At 37.0% G+C, this 24998-nt stretch overlaps 2 protein-coding genes and 1 pseudogene across 6 annotated transcripts in view; 2 read left to right on the top strand and 1 right to left on the bottom strand.

Moving 5' to 3' along the window:
- Positions 1-456, top strand: part of Btf3l4 (basic transcription factor 3 like 4) — a 28405-nt gene extending 27949 nt beyond the window's left edge. For all 5 annotated transcript variants that reach the window (XM_078026256.1, XM_078026257.1, XM_005326073.5 and 2 more), the window contains one exon: positions 1-456. In XM_078026256.1, the coding sequence (XP_077882382.1) occupies positions 1-47 (47 nt within the window). In that variant the 3' untranslated portion in view covers positions 48-456.
- LOC144368564 (uncharacterized) overlaps positions 284-24998 on the bottom strand; it is a 42031-nt gene continuing 17316 nt past the window's right edge. Inside the window, exons 3-5 of the mRNA XM_078027761.1 lie at positions 22421-22453; positions 13719-13813; positions 284-7518 (exon numbers count right to left, since the gene is read on the bottom strand). Coding sequence (XP_077883887.1) covers positions 7395-7518; positions 13719-13813; positions 22421-22453 — 252 coding nt within the window. The 3' untranslated portion in view covers positions 284-7394. The remainder of the gene's footprint in view (positions 7519-13718; positions 13814-22420; positions 22454-24998) is intronic.
- The window catches only part of LOC144368055 (large ribosomal subunit protein uL1 pseudogene), a 22051-nt pseudogene continuing 4434 nt past the window's right edge, over positions 7382-24998 (top strand).

The following is a 24998-nucleotide window of genomic DNA, read 5'->3' on the forward strand; positions in this document are numbered from 1 at the left end:
ATCTCGTAGAAAATTTTGATGAAGCATCAAAGAATGAAGCTAACTAAAATTTGTTTGGCATTTTGAAGCTGGCATGGACTAGATTTATCAAATCAGCTATGTGGTTCCAAAGTTTTACAGACACAGAGAACATCACCTGTTACTAGTTCAGTAATATAAATATTTTGTATATTAATAATGCTGTTTCTTCAGCATTTTTCGGTCATTTGATTTTGCATTTTGCACTTCTTCCCAGGATCTATTCTTTTGGTCAAATATGAAGTATTGGTGCAGTTTGAGGGTGTTTTGGTTTTTACTTCTTGGTTTTTTGTTTTGTTTTTGGGGGGGGTATTTTTGGTGTATGTATGTATTATGTATGCGTGTGGGTATGTGTGTATACAGTGGAGAAGAAATTGGAAAACAGTTCTATTTATCCTCTTCCTTCCCCCAGTAGAAATAAAACAAATCTTTACATTCGTTACCTTTTTTTTTTTTTCTAATTATGCACAGAATTAATGTAAAGTGAATTCTTTGATTTCAGATCTGAAGAGAGTTTTTTACCATTGGAGATTTGGTTTTAACTTGCTTGGTAAACGATCATATTTTTCATATATTTCTCTGGGTTTAAAATGTTTTTGAGATTTTTTTTGCCACCAGCTTCATGATGGATTAATACTGCATATCTTTGGTGCAACTGCCTTAGATTCACTTACCTAGTCAGACCCAGAAGAATTTCTTTTACCAGCTTTCTGTATAACTGCTTTTTTTCCCCCCTCTCCTTTTGCTCTTTAAATGGTCTGTTCGACCTTTGGTAATACTCTTCCTCATCTTGTACCTAGCTTGAGAAGGAGGTTCTCCATGTAGAGTTGAGTGCCTAATCCCTCTTTTTCTAAGGTTTTGTTCCCTTATCTTAAGGAATAACAGCTCTATCTTCACCTTTTTATTCTCCCTCAAATTTACAGTTTGTTAGATTTCAAACTGGAATAGCCAGCATGTGCTTGCTAAATAATTTTTTACTGGCCTTGTCCTGAATCCTAACTGTTCTAATAGCAGGTGTGAGAAAGCTTTTTTTCAGTAAGGTTGAAATGGGAAAGTCCTTTTGAATGAGAAGAAAATAGGCCATGGACTTCATCCCCCAGCACAAATGGGCATTCTGAGATATGGTACAGGCCTGGGGAGGATTCCTTCAACCACTCTCCACTCTTGGCCTTGAACCTACCTCTGGGTTGGATCTTACTGTAGCTGCTCAGAACACCCTCCTGCATGCTTTGAATAATGCTTTGGGGGGAGCACTGATAAAAACAGTAATTATTTATTTTTTTTTACCTCCTTTCAGAGGACTTGGAGGTAAGTTGCATTCATTCGCTCAAGTTTCCCTCTTGCTGTCTGATAAAAGCTTGCATTTTGCATACCAGCATTTGATAGTCAATATTTTAAGATAAGATTTAGAAAATCTGTCATTTCCTGGCCCATCACCAAACTAACTACAGCTTATCCTTGCAGCATACCAATTTTTGTTTCAAGTTGGATATCTTTATTTGATATCTAAAGTGCAAGACCAACAATATATTGAGAGATCAGTAGATGTGAAGGCAAAGCTTTTGTGTTTTTTTTTTTTAATCTGGACACCTCAATTTATTTTATAAATTTGTTCATTTTTTCCTGTTATGTTTTTATATAATATATGGACTTAACAAAATAAAATAACAGTACAAAGGAGGAGAATATTTCCTCTTGTGCCTCTCTTATTGTTGTCTACAGAATTTTCTTCTTTTGTATTTCTCTTCTACTCCCTACTCCCAAATGAAATATACTCAAGTAGTGCTTGAAATAATGTCTCATCCATTGTTAGGTCAATAGTGATACATGATCTACAGAGTTGAGAATTCTGTTCCTCTTATATTGCCCCAAAGAGGCATGTTGTCGAGCAGAGAGAGTTAGGGGGACCACTTCAAGTGGTTAGGGAGATAAGAAGATAAGCCGTAAAGCAAATGGAGAATAGACATCTAGAAGTCAGGGGATTTGTGTACTGGTCCAGACTTGCATTAATTATGTGACCTTGGACAGGTCACTGAAATACTCTGAAATTCATCAGTCAAATGAAATATTTCTAAATGTAAAGTTTCTTCTGCTTCTGCAGTTCTGTGAATCATTGAAAATTCTCTAGGAGGGAATCTGTTCAGACATGTATTCATCAGTACTTATAAAACTATACTTCTTACTCTTTTTTCATTTTGAAATTCTCAATGCCCAAAAATGTTTCTGCTTTCAGAGTATGTAGGCATAGTTGGCCAGGGATGTGGTCCAGTGATAGAACACTTGCCTAGCATGTGTGAGGCACTGGGTTCTGTCCCCGGCACCACATTACAAATAAACAACAACAACAATATTGTAGGCATAGAACTTAAGAATAAAAGTATGGATGAAACTTTAGTAAATTTTAGGGTTCTTGGCATAAATATGATACACATAGTAGGGAAATTGGCCTTAAATTTTTGGGATAATTTAAGAAATATGTATGTAAAATTGATTCTTTATCTTAATTTTTATGGCTAGTCTTTAAGTTTTTTTGTAAAGCTCATGTATTTTAGGGAAGCTGAAATGAATGGTTGATCCCTTATTTTATCATTATTTTCCATATTAAGCATTGATCTTAAGAATACATCAAGTACTTCAATTTATTGTTAAGTTAACTAATACTTTCGGAATTCTATTAAATTCATTTTAAGAAGCCTACCAGGTTTCTGTGAAAAACCTTTATGTAGGGTCCGATTTGTTTCTTTATTTTAACTCCATGTTTAGACCCGAGTATGTTATAAACCCATAAGTAAGATATTATGCTGAGCACTATGATGCACGCCTGTAATCCCACCAGCTCTAGAGGACGAGACAGGAGGATCACAAGCTCAAAGCCAGCCTCAACAACCTAGTGAGGTCCTCAGCAACTCAGTGAGACCCTGTCTCTAGAGAAAATATTTAAAAAGGTCTGTGGATGTGGCTCAATGTTAAGTGCCTAAGTTCAACCCTTGGTACCCCCCAAAAAATATATATATAAGAAAGAAAATGGTATGGCAGGGAAAAGCATAGGTTTAAAGATAGAGATCAGCTTCACTACCTACCTATAGCCTCTTCAATAGGGCTACTGCAATGTACAACTCTTAAAAGCCATCATTCATACTATGTTCAGAGTAACATTTTGATATACTACAATATGAATAATGTGCAGCAGTGACCTTGCTCTTGAGCCTTAGTTTCCTTTGTAAAATGGTACCTAAGATTCAGAGTTGCTTGACTAAGGGGAAGACAAAAGATGATTAAAGTGTGTTACCTTCTAAGCTGTGACAAAAAGTTTTTTCCTGAAGCTTATGGTCATAGGCACAGCAAAGCTACATTCTCAGCCCAACCTGTATTGTTATGCCATATAGAGTTTGCCTGGATTATTATAGTCTCCTTATTAGTCCTGTTTATGATTCACACCTTCTCCCCTACACAGGAGCCCAGCTATCTAATTGATATCTGACCACATCATAGCCTTATATTTACAACATTATATATAGTACAATATTAAGATTATTTTACATTATTTACACTTCTTCATCTAGATCATTAGCATCTTGGCAAATGTTGAGTCAAACAATTTTTATCCCCAGCATTCAGCATAGTGCCCAACATAGAGTCTACTCAAAATCATAATAATTAACACTGTTGACTACTTACTATTGATACAAAATTATTTAATTCTCAAACCCAGTGGGCAGATAATATTTTCCCAATTTTAAAAAGCGTCAGAAATGGTTTAGGGAAGTTGCCAAAGGTTAGAACAACTATCTGTGGGATAACTAGGATTCTAATCTAAAGCCATCAAATTAGAGTCTAAATTCTTGGTATCTTCCCCCATTCTGTTCAACAACAACAACAAAATTTCTATAGTTGTAGATAGACAGCATGCCTTCATTTTATTTGTTTATTTTTATGTGGTACTGAGGACTGAACCCAGTGCCTCACATGTACTAGGCAAGCGCTCTATAACTGAGCTATAGTCCCAGCCCCTTTTTTTAGTTTTTAATTTTTATTTATGCAGTGCTTGGAATCAAGCCCAGGGCCCTATGCATGCTGGGTAACAGTTCTACCACTGAGCTACCCCCAGCCTAACGAATATGTATTGAAATAAAAATTATGTGAACATAGCCTTTACTCAAACATCCTCATCGAATTAAATTGGCCACAGCTGGCTGTGGAGGTGGATACTGTAATCCCAGAACACTCCTGGATTTAATAAAGTTAAATATTTTATTAACTTTATAAAGTTAATAATTTGATTTTTTTTTTTTTTGGTATATCTTCAAGAGGATACCCACCCCCACAGGTACTGGAGATCAAACCTAGGGTCTCATGAATACCAAGTATGTGCTCTATTGCACAGGATTTCTGATGACAGTATTGGGAAAAAATCTTATAGTTTCCATGATTTGATCTTGACACTTTTTTTTTTGTAAAATTTTTCCATCTTTTAGGTATTCCTTGTCAGAAGTTCCATAAACTGGAACAAGTTAGTGATGAATTTGTCCAGAAGCCACAATTTTTCTCTATTTAAGAATCAAAGTACTCTCACAAAAACTCTTAGACTAGTAAATTCAACCAAGTTACTGATACAAAATCAATCTGTAAAAATCAGTTGCACAGGGCTGGGGATATATTTCAGTTGGTAGAGTGCTTGCCTTGCATGTACAAGGCCCTGGGTTCAATCCCCAGCACCACACACACACACACACACACACACAAACACACACACCAGGAAAAAAAAAATCAGTTGCACTTCTTATATGCTAACAATAAACAATCCAAATAGGAAACAATTCCATTTACAGTAGCATCAAAATAAATAAAACATAGAAATAACCAAGGAGGCAAAAGACTTGTACACTGAAGATTACACAACATTGCTGAAAAAAAATAAAGTCAGACAAATGAAATGACATCTGTGTTCATGGATTGGAAAACTTAATAGTGTTAATTTGTCGATACTACCCATGATGATTTACAGATTCAAAGCAACTATCAAAATTCCAATGATGTTTTTTGCATAAATAGAAAAAAAAAACCCCAAAATTAAGATGGAATCTCAAGAGAACCAGAATAGCCAAAATAGTTGAAAAAGAACAAAGCTGGGAGGGCACATTTCTTGATTTCAGAACTTATTACTTAATTCAAAGCAGCAGCACTCAAAACAACATAGCACTTGCATAGAGACATGTAGCACGATGAAATAACAAAGAACCCAGAAACAAACCCTCACATATGTGGTCAAATGATTTTTAACAATGCCATAACAATGCAATAGGTTAGATAGTCTTTTCCCAATATCTATACTGGGAAATTATATACTGGGAAAACTGAATATCCACATGCAAAAGGATGAAGTCATATTGTTTACTTAAACCAACACATAATTAAATGGATCAAAGACCTAAATGTAAGAGCTTAAACCTAAATCTTGGAAGAAAACAAGAAAGCTTCATGACTTGAATTTAGAAATGAATGCTTGGATACTATACCAAAAGTACAGGCAACAACAAAAAAGATAAACTGGATTATACCAAAATTAAAATTTTGTACCTCAAAGAACACTATCCGAGGACAGATGGCACATGCCTGTAATCCCAACTATTCAGGAGATTGAGGCAGGAGGGTTGCCAGTTCAAGGCTAGCCCAGGCAATTCAGTGAGACTAGATCTCAAAATTAAAAAAAAAAAAATGGACTGGGGATGTAGCTCAGTGGTAAAGTGCCCCTCACTCAATCCCTAATACCAAAATCGAGAGAAAACATCCCACAGACTGGGAGAAAATATTTACAAATATTTTGTATACAAGGCATGAATATTCAGAACATATTAAGATCTACAACTCAACATCACAAGACCCAATTTAAAAATGGATAAAGGATTTGAATAGAAATGTCTCCAAAGAAGATGTACAAATAGCCAATAGCTATCACTAATCATTAGGGAAGTGCAAATCAAAACCACAATAAGGACCGGGCACAGTGGCACAAGCCTGTAATCCCAGTGGAACAGGAGGATGGCAAGTTCAAAGTCAGCCTCAGAAACAGTAAGGCCCTCAGCAACTCAGTGAGACCCTGTCTCTAAATAAAATACGAAAGAAAAAAAAAAAGAGGCTGAGGATGTAGCTCAGTGGTTAAGTGCCCCTACGTTCAATCCCTAGTACCAAACAAAATAAACACCACAATAAGCACTTCACACCTATTAGGGGATTCTTTTTTTATTTTTATTTTTTTACTTGATAGAACTTTATTTATTTATATGCGGTGCTAAGAATCAAACCCAGTGCCTCAACACATGCTAGGCAAGCACTCCACCACTGAGCTACAACCCCAGCCTCCTATTAGGAGATTCTTTAAAAAATTATAGTTTTGATAAGGATATAGAGAAAGATGAATGTTTGTATCATCTAGTGGGATATAAAATTACACAACCACTGTGGAAGACAGTATGGAGGTTCCTCAAAAATTAAATGTACCATATGGTACAGCAATTCCACTTCTGGGTATACATCCAGAAGAACTGAAAGCAAGAATTTGAACAAGTATTTGCACACAGCAAATATTCATAGCAGCACTATTCACAATAACACTACTCATAAAAGGTATAAGCAGGCGCTGGGGTTATGGCTCAGTGGTAGAGTGCTTGTCTAGCATATGTGAGGTACTATGTTCAATTCTGAGCACCGCATATAAATAAATGAATAAAATAAAAGTCTATTAACATCTAATTTTAAAAAAAAAAAAAAAAGGTAGAAGGAACAGGTGTCCATTGATGGATAAACAGTGTGGTATGTATATGCAATGGAATATTGCTCAGCCTTTAAAAGGAAGAAAATTCTAACACATGCTACAACATAGCTGAAGCTTAAGGACACTGTGTTAAGTGAAATAAGACATAAAAGGACAAATATTGTATGATTCCACTAAATTGAGGTATTTTAGATCAAATTCATAGCAACAGTTACTATGGGGAAGAAGAGAGGAATGGGAAGTTATTGTTTAATGAGTATAATTTCAATTTAGAATTATGAAAAAGTTCAGGAGACAAACAGTGATGACTGTACAACAATGTGCATATATTAATGTCACCGAATTATATACTAAAAAGATGTTTCAATAGCAAATTTTATGTATATTTTACTACAATTAAAAAAATCTGATGGCATGCCTCTGGACCCCATGTTGAGGAGATCAGTCATTTGTAGGTAAATGTGTCCATCACAAGCACTATGGATATGTTTTACCTCAGCATTAAGCCATTCCCAAGGCCCATAGTGTTGAGAAGTCACAGATGCCATTGCTAGGTGCCAATTCCTACATCCATGGTATTAAAATTGTTAGAAAATAGCATGTATTAAAATATAAAAGATGGGGGCTGGGGATGTGGCTCAAGAGGTAGCGCGCTCGCCTGGCATGCTTGCGGCCCGGGTTCGATCCTCAGCACCACATGCAAACAAAGATGTTGTGTCTGCCGAGAACTAAAAAATAAAAATTAAAAAAAAAAAATAAATAAAAATAAAATAAAATAAAATATAAAAGATGATGGTAAGAATGAGATAAGTGGGCTGGGGTTGTGGCTCAGCGGCAGAGCGCTCACCTAGCACATGTGAGGCCCTGAGTTCAATCCTCAGTACCACATAAAAATAAATAAAATAAAGGTATTGTGTACAACTAAAGAATAAATATTTAAAAAAAAAAGAATGATGTAAGTGCTACAGACTTTTTAAATGTCACAGAAGAAAAGGGTCTTCATCCCATCCTATGTTTTCTAGACAAAGTTCTTACCACAATGTATTAATCTTGGCTTACATATCCTCTGAGGTTGGTTTATATTCACAGAACCTTCTTGAGAAGACTAGATAGGGGCAGTGGGTATATATGTAGTGGTATAGCATGTGCTTAGTATGTGTGAGGCCGTGGTCTTGAGCCCCAGCATTCCCTGCCCCAAATAGAAGCCTAACAAGTTGTGTTCACAGGGTTGACTTCACCTCAGTCATAAGTAATCAGACCAAGGTCAGAACATTGACCAAAGATCCAAACAATAGGCTAAGCTGCCAATGCATTCATTTCTAAGGAATTTATGGTAAAAAAAAAATAAAATAAAAAATTTAAAGGCTAATTCAGCTAATAGCAGACCCTTGAACTGAATGGTCATGTAGGATATGGCTATAGCGCTAATGTTGGATTGTGTGCAAACAGTGGAAGCTGGTAAGAATGAAGCAGAAATAATAGATGTGAGAGAGAGAAGAGCCTCAAAAAATCATTTCATAATTCCTGTCCTATGAGGCCTAGCTGTCCTTCTGAACCTGGGTTGCTAACTTGACAGATTTTTGTGTTCTTAAAACACTTTCCTCTGCCACCATCACTTTGTTAAGTAAGGTTATGAGACTCTTCCTTGTAACTAAATGATCCTAGAGTGAAGACATTTGAATATCTTCTGCGAGAATTTCCTGATTAGGCTGGAGATGTAGCTCAGTGGTACAGTGCTTCCCTGGCATGTGTGAAACTTCAATAACCAGCACCAAAAGGAGGGGGCGGGGTGTTCCCTATTATAAATAAAAAAGACTGCTTTGAAGAGTTCACGCTCCCTGGAGGGAATGTAACATTAGATGAAGGAGCAGGAATAGATCAAGGTATTTTCAGACTACAAGGGAAATAGCATGAAGGTAGAATGTTGTTATGGGTAAAGCAAAGAATTTGGGTGCAGTAATGGTCCTACATTGAAATCTTAGCTCTACCACTCCTTACATTTAACTTCCCAAACTGCAGTTCTCTTATTAGATAGTGAAGGATGTTAACACTTAGCAGAATTGATGGGAAAGTAATTTATATGTAATCGGTAGCATATAGTAGACATTGAGTAAATGAGTTTTATTGTCAAAGCATGACTGATAGGGCCTGTTCAAATTAAATGATAGCTAACGGGCTTGGCCCAATTTGCAGCATATTTTTAGTTAACAGAATTGTTCTCAAGTTTCCCCTCTTTTGGGCCTCCTTTTTGTTATCACCTGAATCCTTGCTAATGCCAGGGGAAGAAAAAGAATAGTTGAAATAAATAGCATGCAAATATTATGAGTAAAATTAGACTCTGAATTTTTTGAGAACAGGGAAGAGGTTTTATTACATCTTTTTGTTTCCAGCATCAAGTACAGAGACTGGTATATGATAAGCACATATTAGGTAACTCTGAATCAATAAAATTCAGAAATGAATTAATTTGATTTAATTTATGAACAACTAAATAGTCAGGTGGTGGTCAGAGGTTTTACACAGTGTCATTCTCTACCCCCAGATATCTCAAATGTGATAAAAATCTGTCAAGTCATATACTCCAAGTGGCAGGGTTGCTCATACCTCAGTCATGATTTTTCAGAGCCCAAATCAAAGCCAGCAATGTTCTATATCAGCTGACAAATGGGTCATGGTAGTATTCCCAAGAGAAAAAAAAATGTGATCCCTAAAACCCAGGAGGATTGGCAAATGTGCTTCCATTTTGGTGGTAATAGGCACAATATGCAATGGCTTGTTCTTTAGTGGGAATGTCCTGGAATGCTCCAGATCATTGAACCCCTAAAAACTTCACTGATGTGGCAGGCCTCTGAATTTTTGTATAGTTTATCCCCTATACTCTGAGATTCATGTGCCTTAGCAAGGCAAAAGTACTTGCCACTTACTGCATAACAGGTCCAATTAACATAATAGTATTGATCTATTGAACTGATGTGATGTTCTGCAAATGGCCAAACAGTTCAGGTCCCTCTGGATTACATAATGGAAGATAGTACATGAATATTAACATTAGGGTAAGATCATGGATGTATATTATCACCTATCCTGTGAGAGTCTCATAACAGGTATAGTTGAAGCCACTACTTGATCTAGTTTGGCTATCATTGCCATTATTCATCAGTTTTTTCAGAAGCCAGGCTGATGAATTAAATGAGAATATGGGAGGGACCATCATTCTTTAAAGTTTTGAGGGAGATACTAAACTCTGCTATTCCACTATAATGTGATAGATTTTTTATTTATTATCTTAGCCATTGTCAAAGAGCAGTTTCAAGGGCTTCCACTGGCTCTTTCTTACTACTACAGTAGCTCATGGTCTACAGATCAAGAAACTTACATGAGGACTGGGTTTGCGGCTCAGTGGTAGAGCAATTGGCTAGCAAGTGTGAGGCACTGGATTCAATCCTTAGCACCACATAAAAACAAATAAAGTAAAGATATTGTGTCCATCTATAACTAAAATTTTTTAAAAGAAATTAATGTGAAGGTTCTGCCAAATCTATGTGTATCATTTCAATTATACACTCAGAAACAGGAGAAACAAGTGGGTAGGTAAGACAGACCTGGGCTAGGATTCCATTTATTACCTGACCCACATATATTGCCATTCCAGTAGGGGGACCATGCTAATGTGTTAGGTCCCAGGTATTAGTGTTAATTTGGATCCTGTATCCAACAACCCTAGAAAAATCTGGATCATTTCCTTATTCCAGTGTAGAGTTTTCTGAATAAATAGCCATTCGTTTCTTTGGAGAAGAAGTAGGGGGGGCTAGGGATGTGGCTCAAGCGGTAGCGCGCCCGCCTGGTATGCGTGCAGCCCGGGTTCGATCCTCAGCACCATATACCAACAAAGATGTTTTGTCCGCCGAGAACTAAATAATAAATATTAAAAAAAAAAAAAAGAAGTAGGGGAATCACTACTATATATATTTGCTGTGGTTTAGCAGGGTCCTTCTGAAATAGAAGCATGGCCATCAACCTTCAGTTGATGGTTTCTGGGTCTGAGAACTGACAAAGATTTGTGACTTCAATGTAGTAACTGAACTCAGCCTTCTCCTCATTCTTTAATTTTTATTTTTTAAATATTTATTATTTTTAGGTGTAGATGGACACAACACAATGCCTTTATTTTTATGTGGTGCTGAGGATCAAACCCAGGTCCCGCCCGTGCTAGGTGAGCGCTCTACCACTGAGCCACAATCCCAGCCCTCATTCTTTTATTTTTATAAAATAAGTTTTTAATTGAGGTTAAAAAAAAACAGCATAAAATTTGCCATCTCAACCATTTTTAAGTTCAGTAGTATTAATTATGTTCACATTGTTTTGCAACAGATCTCCAAAAACTTTTCATCTTGCAAAACTGAAACTTTATCCCACTAAACAACTTCTCATTTTACCCTTCTTCAGCCCTTGGAAAGCATTGTTCTACTTTCCATTTTTATGAATTTTACCACTTTTAATCCACTATATAATTGGAATCATATATCATTTGTCTTTTTGTCTTCTCAACTTTTTTGTGGGGTGGGAGGGTACCCAGGGACGCTTAACCACTGAGCCACATCCTTAGCCTTTTTTTTTTTTTTTTGGTAGTTGTAGATGGACACAATGCCTTTATTTTATTTGTTTATTTTTATGTGATGTTGAGGATCTGAACTCAGTGCCACACGCTTGCTAGGCAAGTGCTCTACCACTGATCTACAGCCCCAGCCCATCCTTAGTCCTTTTTATATTTTATTTTGAGACAGAATCTTGCTAAGTTGCTTAAGGCCTCACTAAGTTGCAGAGGCTGGCTTTGAACTCGGTGATCCTTCTGTCTCAGCCTCCCAAACTGCTGGGATTACAAGCATGCACGACCTCATCTGTCTTCTCATCTATTCTTTTATAATTAAAAAAAATTGTAGTTGTAAATGGGCAGAATACCTTTATTTTATTTGTTTATTTGCCACATCCCTTCTTTTTTAATATTTATTTTCTAGTATTAGTTGGACACAATACCTTTATTTTACGTATTTTTTTTATGTGGTGCTGAGGATCAAACCCAGGGCCTTGCATGTACTAGGTGAGTGCTCTACGCTGAGCCACAACTCCAGCCCTCATCCCTTCTTAATCTCTTTTAGTCACATATAGTGGGCAATCTATCCCATTATAAGAGCACCATGTTCTTTGAGTCATCTTCAAAATTCTTACAGGCCGTGCCCTCATGGCTACCATTCTGAAATTCAGTATACTCTTTGGCACACGATTAAGTGCTATCAACTAGCTTCTGCTGTGCTGAGATCTTATTTGCATTGCTACTAAGGAGTCCACCATCTCCCACCATCAGTCTAACTTAGGATAGCTACTACAAAATTCAATCATGCTGTGACTTCCCCCAACTTGCTGCCTTGGTAAATCAAGGCCCTTCTGAAAAGCATGATCAACATTCTCGTAGATTTTCCAGACTTAAGTATTGTTCCATTCCAGTAATTCTCAGTGCTTTTTGTTTTGTTTGTGCTAGGGGTTGAACCACCCATACTAAGCACATGCTCTACACCCCATCCCCATCTGAGCCCTTTGATTCCTTTCACCATAGTTTCCCATGGGTTGTGATACTTTCTTATGTAGATGTGGACTGTCAACTTCTCAAGCTTTACAAAGCCACCTCAGCTGTATATTGAGTTAACTCTTAGGGCCCTGTTAAATCTTTCACAGGAGAGTGCCCCAATTTTTTTTTCAGTACTGGGAATGGAACTCAGGGATATATGTATGCTAGGTGACTACTTTACCATTGAGTTATAGCCCCAGCCCGAGAGTGCCCCAGTATTGATGAACATTCCTATCCATCTTTAAAGTCCACTCCTATTTATCCAGCCCTTAAACATACTCTCCAGGCACTCACCTGTAGATGTAAGTCAGATTGTACAACTACTTTATTTCTCTTTCCCCTTAGCAGATCCTGTGCTCACCCAGTTGTACATTTGATCCTAGTTATGGATCTGATGGCCAGTAGGAATGATCAAGATGGATCCTGAGCAGAACCTGTGTTGTTTTATAAGGTACCCACAAACAAGAAAGAAGCTGGCATTTATCTTCCTACCTGGGACATTATAGAAATGTAAGCCCAGTGGAGTAAAAATAATCATAAAATTCAAGCTTCTCAAATGCATCTGTCTACATATCTTCACTCCTAATCTAAGTGTCCTGCTTCTTCCCTGTTAGGACCCAACTTTTTGTGAGACTTGCCTATGCTAAAACGCAAGCCTTTTCTAAAATCTCCCACTCTTACAATTCTGCCTAGTAAATAACTAGCTGCAAGAGTGAGGTTTTCTATAAATGACACCAGTGAGGTTCTTTGCTTTAAATTACTGATTGATACATCTGAGTCTATCATTTTCTTTCATCAGTTTTGGCATTTAGCAACAGTACCCACTATCACAATCCTGATAGCTGTTATTTCCCATATATCAAATGCTGGGACATTGCGCCAGCTAGACAGAGAATCCCCTTCCTTCTACCTCCGTATCACCACAACTCCCCACAGTGAAAGTCTTAAAGATAGCATGCCAGGGATTCACCTGGCATACACCACGTTCACTTCATATACCACATTGCCACCTAGTCCTTGTGTGATTCAACTCTGGAATTCTATACTTAGAGTCCGCTTCCTAGGACCACTCTTGGTACCAAATGTCTTAAATTAGAGTCCCTAGACACAGAGCCTGAGACAGAGATTCTGGTTCAAGTGATTTATTGAAGAATTTGTTCTTAAGAAGAGAGGAGAGATGGAAGCAATTTAGTGTAGAGGAGGGAAAAAAAGGAATAATATGGATTCTAAGGCCAGCTTCAGTCTCATCCCACAGGGAAATTCTGAAACAAGAACTGTATCCCAGTCTGGGATGGTGGCACATACCTGTAATCCCAGGAGGTGAAGCCAGCAGGATTGCCAAATTCAAGGCCAGGAGCTGGGCATAGTGGTGGGTGCTTGTAAATTCCAGATACATTAGGCTAAAACATGAAAATTGCAAGTTCAAGATCAGCCTGGGCAAAATGGTGAGAACATGTCTTAAACAAAAATAAAAACATAAACAAAATCCAGGAGCTAGGTGGATATAGTTTAATAAAATAGTGCTTGCTTAGCATGTGGGTTTGATCCCTAGCATCACAAAATACAAAAAAATGTTTGTCAAGCTACGAAGACCCAAAACATATAGTAGTAATATTATCTTCAACTAAGAATACATGTTTATAGGGCTAGGGTTGTGGCTCAGTGGTAGAACATTTGCCTAGTACATGTGAGGCACTGGGTTTGATCCTTAGCACCACATAAAAATAAAGGTATTGTGTCCATCTATAACAACAACCAAAAAAACTTAAAAAAAAACATGTTTACAATCCTTGTCCACAAACCCAAACTTCCAATTCAACTAAAAATGGTTTAAGCCATATATATATTTTAGTATGTATTTTTTTTAGTTGTGGGTGGATATAGTACCTTTATTTTATTTTTATGTGGTGCTGAGGATTGAACCCAGGGCCTCATGCGTGCCAGGAAAGCACTCTACTGCTGAGCCCAGCTATATGTTTTAATAAATTTGGTGCAAATGCCACAAAAATAAAAATGTGAAGTAATGCCTCAGATACAAATACATATGACATATGATCTATACTATATTTTTTTAAGAGAGAGAGAGAGAGGGAGGGAGGGAGGGAGAGAAAGAGAGAGAGAATCTTTTTTTGTAGATGGACACAACACAATGCCTTTATTTTTATGTGGTGCTGAGAATCTAACCCGGGTCACGCCCGTGTTAGGTGAACACTCTACCTCTGAGCCACAATCCCAGCCCTATACTATATTTTTTAATTAAAAAATTCTTAATTCTAAAATAAATATGACTTCAAACATTTTGGATAAGGAAGTATATATAGATCTGTTGCCACCATTTGTTAAGTTGCAAATATGACATACATTTTTCAGAAGTAATCCTTAATAGTTCTACAATAGGGATTTGCATTTCCCCTTTTTCAAGTAATGACAGAGGCATATAAAGGTTACTATTCAAGGTCACAAGTTAATAAATGGGAAAGTCAGATCTCTGAAACTTCAAAGCCTGCTCCTTCCCATTACACCATGCTATGTCCGCTAGTAAAATCATTGCTAGTCTATTTGTGATATTAACTGCCTGTGATCCATGATGTTTTACAGAGAACACTGTGACTTCTAGAAGCTCTATTACCTGAACAGTTTGAAAAATCCCTGGACTTCATAATTTTAAATGTCTTCTCCACCTCCTGGGATTCTGTATGACTTAATAAATTCTAAGCAGACTGTCAATGGTAGATTATTACTATTGTTATTTTAGCATTTTATGGAGGATATGTACTTTGCACAAAACTGAGTACTTACTAGCAGTTATTTTTCTCAGAGAGTAATTTGCATGGGATCCAGAAAGGACAGCTTATAAGAATATCAATTCCAAGTAAAAAGAAAATGGATTTGGGAGTTAGACCTAAATACATATCTAATTTTTGCCACTTCATTCATTAGCATATAAAGACATTATGTTACTGTGGGATATTGGGGGAGTAGTCTTGGTCTTTTTAGATGCCATACTATCTAACTATATCTATGTATCTTCTTAAATTTTGCAAAATATTTACCAAGATATAAAAGAAATCAAAGATCCTTTCTATAGATAATTTTAAAAATGGTTATGAAAATATGACTTTTTTCTTTTACAAAAATGAGCAATAAAACATTCATATCATGTATGTGCTTCATGGTATGACTGGCCACCAAGGTCAGGTTGTCTTGACTATGACTAAAACCAGGGAACCAGATTCCAGGCCATGGATAAACTTTGCAATGATTCTTTTATCTGATTCAACATTACAGATTAGAATATCCTACCCCCATACTATCCACACTCCAGCTCCTCAAGCACACGGGACAGCAAGTAGAGCATAGAAATGTCTTTGTATTGCATAATTTCCTCCATAAAGCTCTGTGTTGTCTACCAGAGGTACTGGTTGTTTGCACCAGTGACCATCCACTCCTGACAATAATGAAGGATAAAAGAGGATTCCTACTTTACCACTTGTGTTATTTTGCCTTTTATCTCCCTTGTCTTCCTTTCCTCAGGGGTTTCAGGGATGATTTGGAATGGCAACAATAAAGCTGAGCAATGAAACACATTAGGCAGTTGGTTGTGAGAGTCATTTCCTTAACCTTACTGACTGGGCTTAATAAAATAGAACTAAAACCCAAGACATAGTATGTGAAGTTTCCCACAGATTTGATTTTGCTCTAAACTCCAGATTGGCATTCAATCATGACCACTAATTTACTAAATTACATAATCACTTTTTTGTCACTGATAGTCTTGCTTGTGAATTAGTTTGGCTTATTTAGACTCTCACATTTGAATATATTTTCTTAAAAATATTTTTTAGTTGTCAATAGATTTTTTTACTTTATTTATTCACTTATATGTGGTGCTGAGGATCAAACCCAGGGCCTCACACATGCCAGGCAAGTGCTCTACCACTAAGCCACTGCTCTAGCCCCTTATATTTGAATATATTGATCTTTAAGTGCATTAGGAGCTGTTTTGGAGACAAAATGGTGAGAGAAAGGAGTGGCATTGAGAACCTCATCTGTAGACACCCCTTTATCCACACTGACCCCTGCTCTTGTCATGAATTCTAGTCAGAACACATGAATTTTCCTTCTCTGGATAGGCTATGTCAGTTCATGACTTTTAGAAAGTAGATACCAAGACAGAGATAAATTGCAACATTTATTGGGGATAACATCTGTGGAAGAGAAGGAGCAGGAGTAGTCAGTAACTGAGCATCACACTTTTTACAATATTGTCTCCAGAATAAAAGTCAGATAATATCTGGACATGAATATACTCATCATGAACTCTAGCAGTTAAAAAGAAAAGACACATTCATAATTTTAAGTACTCCTTTTCAAAGGTAGGGGGTAGTAGTCTGGGACCTAGAAGAATCCAAGATGGAATTAATCATGCAAGGATTTTATTAAGGAAAAACACTAATTTAAGAGAAATTAGGTCCAGAGCTGGAACAGGTTGAAGGAGCTGTCAGACTGTTATACAAGTCTGATCCTGAGTGTAGGAGTGAAGAAGAAGGTTGAGAAGAAATATTGTAGTCTGCTTTGCAGTCTGAGGAAGGTTTTCCAAAGTCATTGGGGCTTCTTCAACTTAAGTCAACCATCAGAGGAGTTCCATATCTCCCAGGAATAGGTTTACCTTAGTATTTCTGCCACACAATGGGTCATACCTAAATTTGTATTTATGTATGGCCTAAATACAAATGGATTTCAGTATCTCTGGAACCTTGGCAATTACCCTCCCTGTAACTGGAGATTTGCCAGTTGCATTCTTATGGTAAACCCAGGGAGATAATACAAAATATTGCATAAAAATATTTCATGGGCTGGGGCTGTGGCTCAGAGGTACAGTACTTGCCTAGCATGTGTGAGGCACTGAATTCAATCCTCAGCACCACATAAAAATAAATAAATAAAATAAAGGTATTGTGTCCATCTACAAAATAAAAAAATATATAAAATATTTCATAACATATACATACATGGGCAGGTATCTGCTTTACTCTTTTATTGTCAAAGTAAAATTAAATAACTTTATACCTATAGTTATATTTAATTTGAATAACAAGCCTGAGGTAAGTACTACTGTTATCTGTATTTTTATCAACAAGGAAAATATGTATCAGAAAGGTTAAGTAACTTGTCCAAAATCACACAGCTCCAAAGTATCATGGCTAGAATTTAAATAGATTTGCCTAACTCTAAAACTGATGTGACAGGACTGGGGTTTTAGCTCAGAGGTAGAGTACTTTCCTAGCACTGGATTCCATCCTCAGCACCACATAAAAATAAATTAATTAAATAAAGGTATTGTGTCCATTCACAATTAAAAAAAATTTTTTTTAAAAAAGAAGCTGGTGTGACAGGTACCTGAGTTGGTGAACAAACAGTCCAATGCTCAAGGAGTACTGATCCCAATAACATACTCCTTCCCTGTCCCCTGGTCTGGATAACTAACATTTGTGGATGACTTCTGGTCACTATGCTAAGTAACACTGTCTCACTCAGTCCTCAACATCTTCCCTTTTGGTTTGGTTTTACTAACCCTGTTTTAGATATGAAAAAACAGGTTTGGAAAATTTTTAATATATAGTAACATTTTTTGAACTCTTACTATAAGCTAGGGCTTTTTATCAATGATTTGTACATTATCAATTGTACATTTAACCCATTTAATCCTCACAATAACCTTGTGAAGTAAGTGCTTTTATTATTACTATTTTAATAGATGAGGACACTAAAGCACACTTGGAAATACAACCAAGTAAGTGGTAGATTGAAAGCTTGGTACTCTCGTTCCACGGCTTACTTGCTTAGCTACTGTGACAAACTGTTCAATGTCAGGACAGCTGGATTTAAATCCCAGGTTTGTTTGACTCTAAATTATTCTTTGTACCGGCTATACTTTGCTCTTCTGCTAAATTGTTCCTGATTCATCATTCATTTCAAAAACACTCACTGAGTACCTATGGTATACTCCTGTGCTATGTACCAGGGAAATAGAGATTATCCAAACAATCAAAAACTATAAAAAGCAAGAAAGAGGGGCTGGGGATGTGACTTGAGCGGTAGCACGCTCGCCTGGCATGTGTGCGGCCCAGGTTCCATCCTCAGCACCACATACAAAAAAAAAAAAAAAAAAAAAAAACAATGATGTTGTGTCTGCCAATAACTAAAAAATAAAATATTAAAATTCTCTCTCTCTCTCTCTCTTTAAAAAAAGCAAGAAAGAAAGATCTCTGTATACTGATGCAGCATAATTTCTGAGATCTAAGTAGAAAAGCAAGGTGCAAATGTATTTTTTATTGGAAAAAAGGAATTACTAAAAAACTGGTCTGAACTCTCAAAAAATGTTAATGTGATGAATGGCAAATAAAAAGGGCTGAGGAGGGAGTATGAAGTGTTAAGTTGTAAAATTTAAAGGATCTCAGATGTGATTTCATTTATACACACACACACACACACACACACACACACACAATGCTAGACTTCTGTTCCTGGATCAGGGATAAGACTGTTTTTACTGACACAGTAGTCTTAGCACCAGTTTTCTATGCTGCATTTTCCAGTAGGGTGATATAACAAGGACTTTCATATACAGTATTATTTGTACAAAATGAGAGAAACTCCAAAATTATGAATTTTCAGAACTTATCTAGGATGGCTTCACAGTTGCCCATCCTTCCCTCAAACAACCCTAATTAGAAGTGACTATTTCCCCAGATCTTACTTTTAAAATTGATGGTATAAAGAAAAGGATTAAACATTTATCAAGTTTTAAGAAAGAACTCTAGTTCATTCCCAGTTGGAGGTAAGGTTCTTTTCAGAAAAATGCCAGCTTAATAAGTGCAGAAGAAATGACAGAATTAGAAAAATCATCACATTTCAACCACTAGTGAAATCACTGATTCACATAAGCCTTTCAATAGATGTTAAAAGGTAAAAGATCGTATGTAGAATCTAAGTACAGCTTTGTAGTTAACTTGTATGTTGCAAGTGTGTGTATGAGTGGAAAGAGAGTATTTTGCATCATTTTAACCAAATTATCACACTTAGCATCATTAAGACTGGGCCAACTTGACATCACGTGCCTCCCTATGTAATGGAATATGAAGTTCCCAATATTTCCTATGAAACAGTTTTGCCAAAAGTGTCTATCTTAAATTTAGTCAATTTAGATTTAACTTCTTAATTTAACTTCTACTTAATGAAAATCCAAACAGTCCAGAATGTGGAACATTTTTTTAAGATAATAGGTCTCATCAGTCCAAAAAGTTTTATTGTAATTTTTTTAAAAGTGAGACAACTGTTTCAGATTAAAAGGATATAAGAAACATAGTAATCCAATGCAGTGACTGAATACTGATAGAAAATCAAACAAAACTAACTACAGAAGACACTTGAAGACAATTGGTAACATGATATTAAAGAATTGTTAATTAATTAGGTATAATAATGGTATTTTCTTAATTATTAGGTTTATGCTGAAATATTTAATGGTAAAGTGTCATGGTATCTGCAACTTTCATATAGTAAAGAGAATAACAAAGCAAATATATTAAAATATTAATTACTAAACATAGAAAGTTAAGTATGTGGGCATTTATTTAAATTTTTCGTATGTACAAATTTTTTCCACAATCAAGAGTTTTGGGGGAAATCGAGATCTGTATTCCCAAGGGGAATAAGAACTGAAGGAGGGGTGTAAGGAAGTGAGGTTTATGTGGAAGACTGGGAAGTTACCTGATAACAATTACAATACAAGCCTAGCATGGTGACACACACCTGTAATCCCAGTGGCACAGGAGTCTGAGGCAGAAGGATGGCAAATTTAAAGCCAGCCTCAACAATTCAGCAAGGCCCTGAGCAATTTAGCAAGACTTAGTCTTGGGGATGTTTCAGGTTCTCTGGGAAACCCTTTGAGTCAGAGATAAGCGGGAAGAGGCCTTATTGAGGCATGCACTTACCATCAACACCTGAGAAGTGAATGACCCATGACTGGGGGCAGAGGAAGAAGTTAGACTGTGATGCAACTGCAACAAAATCTGCTGATCCTACCAGAGCTCAGGAGCAAAATAACCCTCTAGAATCATCCGAAATTGAGACAAAGGGGTGGCCTTTATGTCTCCCACTGACCCCACCACCAGCCAGTCATTGGATTCAGACTGCATTTATGAAGGAGGCATAATTTCTGAGATCTAAGTAGAAAAGCAAGGTGCAAATGTATTTTTTATTGGAAAAAAAGGAATTACTCAAAATCTGCCCTTGGATGGGCAACTCCTTGTAATAGGCAGTTCTCAGAGAGGAACTCAGAAGCTGGAGATATGCCTGCCTTGATCTAGAATGGGGGATCTGGGTGGTATATAACAGTGTCTATTTCATTTCCAGACTACATTACTGGGTACTCAAAGCCACACTGTACAGGAGTTTTGCTTCATCTGGTCTTGCTGTGATGTCCCCATCAGACACTTTTATTCAATTCTACATGTATCATAAATTCCTATTATTTATGCAAATCTAAGTGAGTTTCCTAACAACCCTGAAAAACTTAATTGAAACAATACATGAACAGGGCATAGTATCATATGCCAGTTACTTGGGAGGTGAAGGCAGGAGGATAACAAGTTCAAGGCTAGCCTCAGCAACTTAGAGAGACCCTGTTTCAAAATTTAAAAAAAAATGTACTTCAGTGGTAGAGAGCCCCTGGTTTCAATCCCTAGTACCACAAAACAAATCAACTAACAAGCAAAACTCAACTACTAATTGAAATACAAAGTTCTACTATTTGAAGTCTAGCTTCACTCTCTGTTTCTGAATCCTATAGTTCAGTACAACAATCAGAATCTGAAATTTTACTACAGAGATTTCAGTAATGGCAAAAAACTCAAGATTCTATATTTGTAATACTCCATTCTAATCTATGACTCCAGGTTCTATTTTTGATTTCCAAGTTCTGTCAAGTCTGAGATTCTAAAACTGAACTTCAGGTGCCAAAATTAGAAGGCAGATTTTCTTTTCATTTAATAAAGTTTTTTTTTTAGTTGTAGATGGACACAATATCTTTATTTTATTTTTTGAAATACTTTTTTAAGTTGTGGATAGACCTTTATTTATTTATTTATATGTGGTGCTGAGAATCAAACCCAGTGCCTCACACATGCCAGGCAAGTGCGCTACCATTGAGCCCCAGCCCCAGCCCAACAATACCTTTATTTTATTTATTTTTTTATGTGGTGCTGTGAATTGAACACAGTGCTTCATACATGGTGGGTGAGTACTCAACTACTGAGCCACAACCCTAGCCCACACTTTTCATTTTTAACCCCAGATTTGACACTTAGTTTTCTAACTTCTAGCTAGAAGATGCTGAAAAGGGTTTCTTGAGAATTTGCCAAGTTATATAATACTTCATATACTCATAAATTGAGCTCTCAACTTTTTGGAATAACCAATCTCTTGATGAATGGAATATCTTAGCAATGGCTACTGCAGTAGGGAACCAGACTGGCCCCTGGCAAAACTGCTATTAAGGAAAATTCCTAGTTTTCCTTTCCTTTCCCTCACCTACCTTCTTATCTTCCTGGCTTTTCTTCATATCCCAAGGCTCATTATACCTTCTCATGGTGGCCATCAAACCTACTTAATTCAAATGACATTCAAGAATATATTTGGAACTTTTTACATTAAAATACAAATGAATTAAAATATTTCATACAGTCTCCTCACCCTGTATAAATATTTAAAATTTAAAGGCATAGCCAAAGAGTGGAAGCTCCTGAAGTAACATTTTACACATTTTCAAGGAGTGGAAGAGTTAATTTGAAAGGAAAATCACAAGACTTCCCTGTTGAACTTTTGAAATCATGTCACCTAATTGATTCTAGGATTTGGAAAAGTCTCTTTTCTTCAAATGGGGATAAGAAATCATGCAGATAGGGCAAGCGGCCTGGCTCAGTGACAAAGTACTTGTCTCTCACCTGTGAGGTACTGGGTTTGATCTTCAGCACCACCTAAAAATAAACAAGCAAAACAAAGATATTGTGTCCACCTATAACTAAGAAGTTTAAAAGAAAGAAATCATGTGCATAATATGTGTAGAAGAGATTTGCGAATATTATGTAAATATTAGTTATTGTAATTATCACTCTCCCTTTTCTCTGCTATGACCGTGACTACTGTGCCACCTTTCGGACATTGTTTAAATTACACTGTTATTTGTCTTGAGTATCACCCAACCATATTAGATTTTTCTTGGCATAATTGAAGATCCCTTGGGAAAAAAGTTTCCTTGGTTGATTTCACTGAATTTATAATAAATTATTTAATATTAATGAGTTAAAATTATCTAATTAACATTTACCAATGGAAAGGAGCAGGGAAACAAGGATGGAGAAGTCTTAATTCCTACACTTGAAATATGCCAGTGCGTTAGGGAACTTCATAGCGTAGATGATCTTCCACCTGGTTCTTGAGAAAGCATTAAATTTTAGAGGAAAAAAAAAATGCTTTTGGCAGAGAAAACAGTATGGGAAAGCGCAGAGCTGTAAAAGTGCCTTTAAGACTGGCAAATTGGCTTTTTCTGTTACTGCGGCGCGGCGCGTGAGCCCTAAGCAGCAAAGTCTGTCGGGACACCCTGCAAGAGGCGGTGCGGGAAGTCCTGCACCGGAACCAGCGCAAGCGCCGCAAGTTTCTGGAAACGCTGCAGCTGCAGATTGGAGAACTATGCTCCCCAGGACAAGCGCTTCTCAGGCACCATCTGGCTTAAGTCCACTCCCCGCCCTAAATTCTCAGTGTGGGGCCCGGGGAACCAGCAGCACTGGCCAAGGCTGTGGATATCTCCCACATGCACATGGAAGCGCTGAAGAAACTCAATAAGAATAAGAAGCTGGTCAAGAAATATGATGCCTTTTTGGCCTCAGAGTCTTTGATCAAGCAGATTCCACGAATCCTGGGCCCATACCTAAATAAGGATGGCAAATTCCCTTCCCTGATGACACACAATGAAAACAAGGTGGCCAAAGTTGATGAGGTGAAATCCACAGTCAAGTTTCAAAAGAAGAAGGTGCTGTGTCTGGCTGTTGCTGTTGGTCATGTGAAGATGACAGATGATGAGCTTGTCTACAACATGCACCTGGCTGTCAACTTCCTGGTGTCATTATTGCTCAAGAAGAATTGGCAGAATGTCTGGGCATTATACATCAAGAGCACCATGGGCAAGTCCCAGCGCCTGTATTAAGGCACATCCTAATAAATCCTAGTGCTACCAAAAAAAAAAAAAAAGGTAAATTGCTCTGTGTAATCAGAGCTTTGGGTCTAAGGAAAGGGGAGGTGATGATAGTGATCAATAGTCAATTTCCACAGCTCCTTATTGTGTACAAAGCCCCTTTTAAACATGTCCTCAAGGGAAGTATTATAACACAGTAGTTGATACCATGGGTGGTGAGGACATTTGTACTTTGCTTTAAATCTATGTTTTCTTTGTTTGTTTTTTGCTTTGTTTGTGGTGCTGGAGATTGAACCCAGTGGTGCTCTACTACTGAGCTAGATTTCAATCCCTTTTTTATTTTAAGACAGGGTCTTGTTAAGTTGCCCAAGCTGGCCTTGAACTTGGGATCCTTCTGCCTCAGTCCTCTGAGTTGCTGGGACTCTAGAAGTGTTCCACAACACCCAATTTAAATCTTATATTTGACAACTGTTATATTTAACAATTGCTCTCTAAGTTTTCTTGTGTTAAAATAAAAGCACCTACTTCCCTTGTTAGAAGTTAACGCTTAATAACATAATCAATAGTTACATATGCTACTATTTTATCTGTGAGGTAGAAATTACTATCCCAGTATTACAGAGGAGGAAACAGGTTGGGACCAGAGAGTTAAGAACACTGAATGGAAAGTATAAAGTTTGGGCTTACTCTTTGTAGCCTTACTCTTTGTAGGCTACATTGGGGATTTGTTCTTCATTTGGGAAGATAGATACTCTTGTGTTTCTGCAAAGAAACAGAAATGAAATTAGTACCTCTTCTACTCAAAAACATTTTTCTAACGTGGAGTTTGTTTGATAATGTGAAAGGGCCTTTGGGCGAATCAGAGAGATGGCATAGTTCACTTCTGTGGGAACTGTGAACTGGGAGTCAGAAGACCAGGTGCTAACCCCAATTCTGTCTCTCTCATTCTATGTGATCCTGGAAAGCCCTGCCCCTTCTCTGGATTTTAGATTTTGTTTTTCTCATCTGTGAAGTGGGACATTTACATCCAGCCTTCTGGAAGAAAGTCATATACAGTCTTTTAGCTGACATGATCTCTAAGCACAGAAGTTCCCTGTCTAGACTGATATTTCTTATGGGGAAGACTGAGGCTTTTCAAATAGGACTTTATCATGCAGATCACCATGATACCTATGCTAGGGTTGTAAGTATAGGTTTCTCTACCTGACAGATCACTGTTTATGAAGGGAAGTGTGATATAGAAACTGAACCTCTCCCAGTCTCAGCTTCTTCATCTGTAAAATCCCCACATCACTGGGTTATTGTGAGCTTAAATAAGAAATTATATCTTA

The sequence above is a fragment of the Ictidomys tridecemlineatus genome, chromosome 11 (genome assembly GCF_052094955.1).
Source record: "Ictidomys tridecemlineatus isolate mIctTri1 chromosome 11, mIctTri1.hap1, whole genome shotgun sequence".
Classification (NCBI taxonomy): domain Eukaryota; kingdom Metazoa; phylum Chordata; class Mammalia; order Rodentia; family Sciuridae; genus Ictidomys; species Ictidomys tridecemlineatus.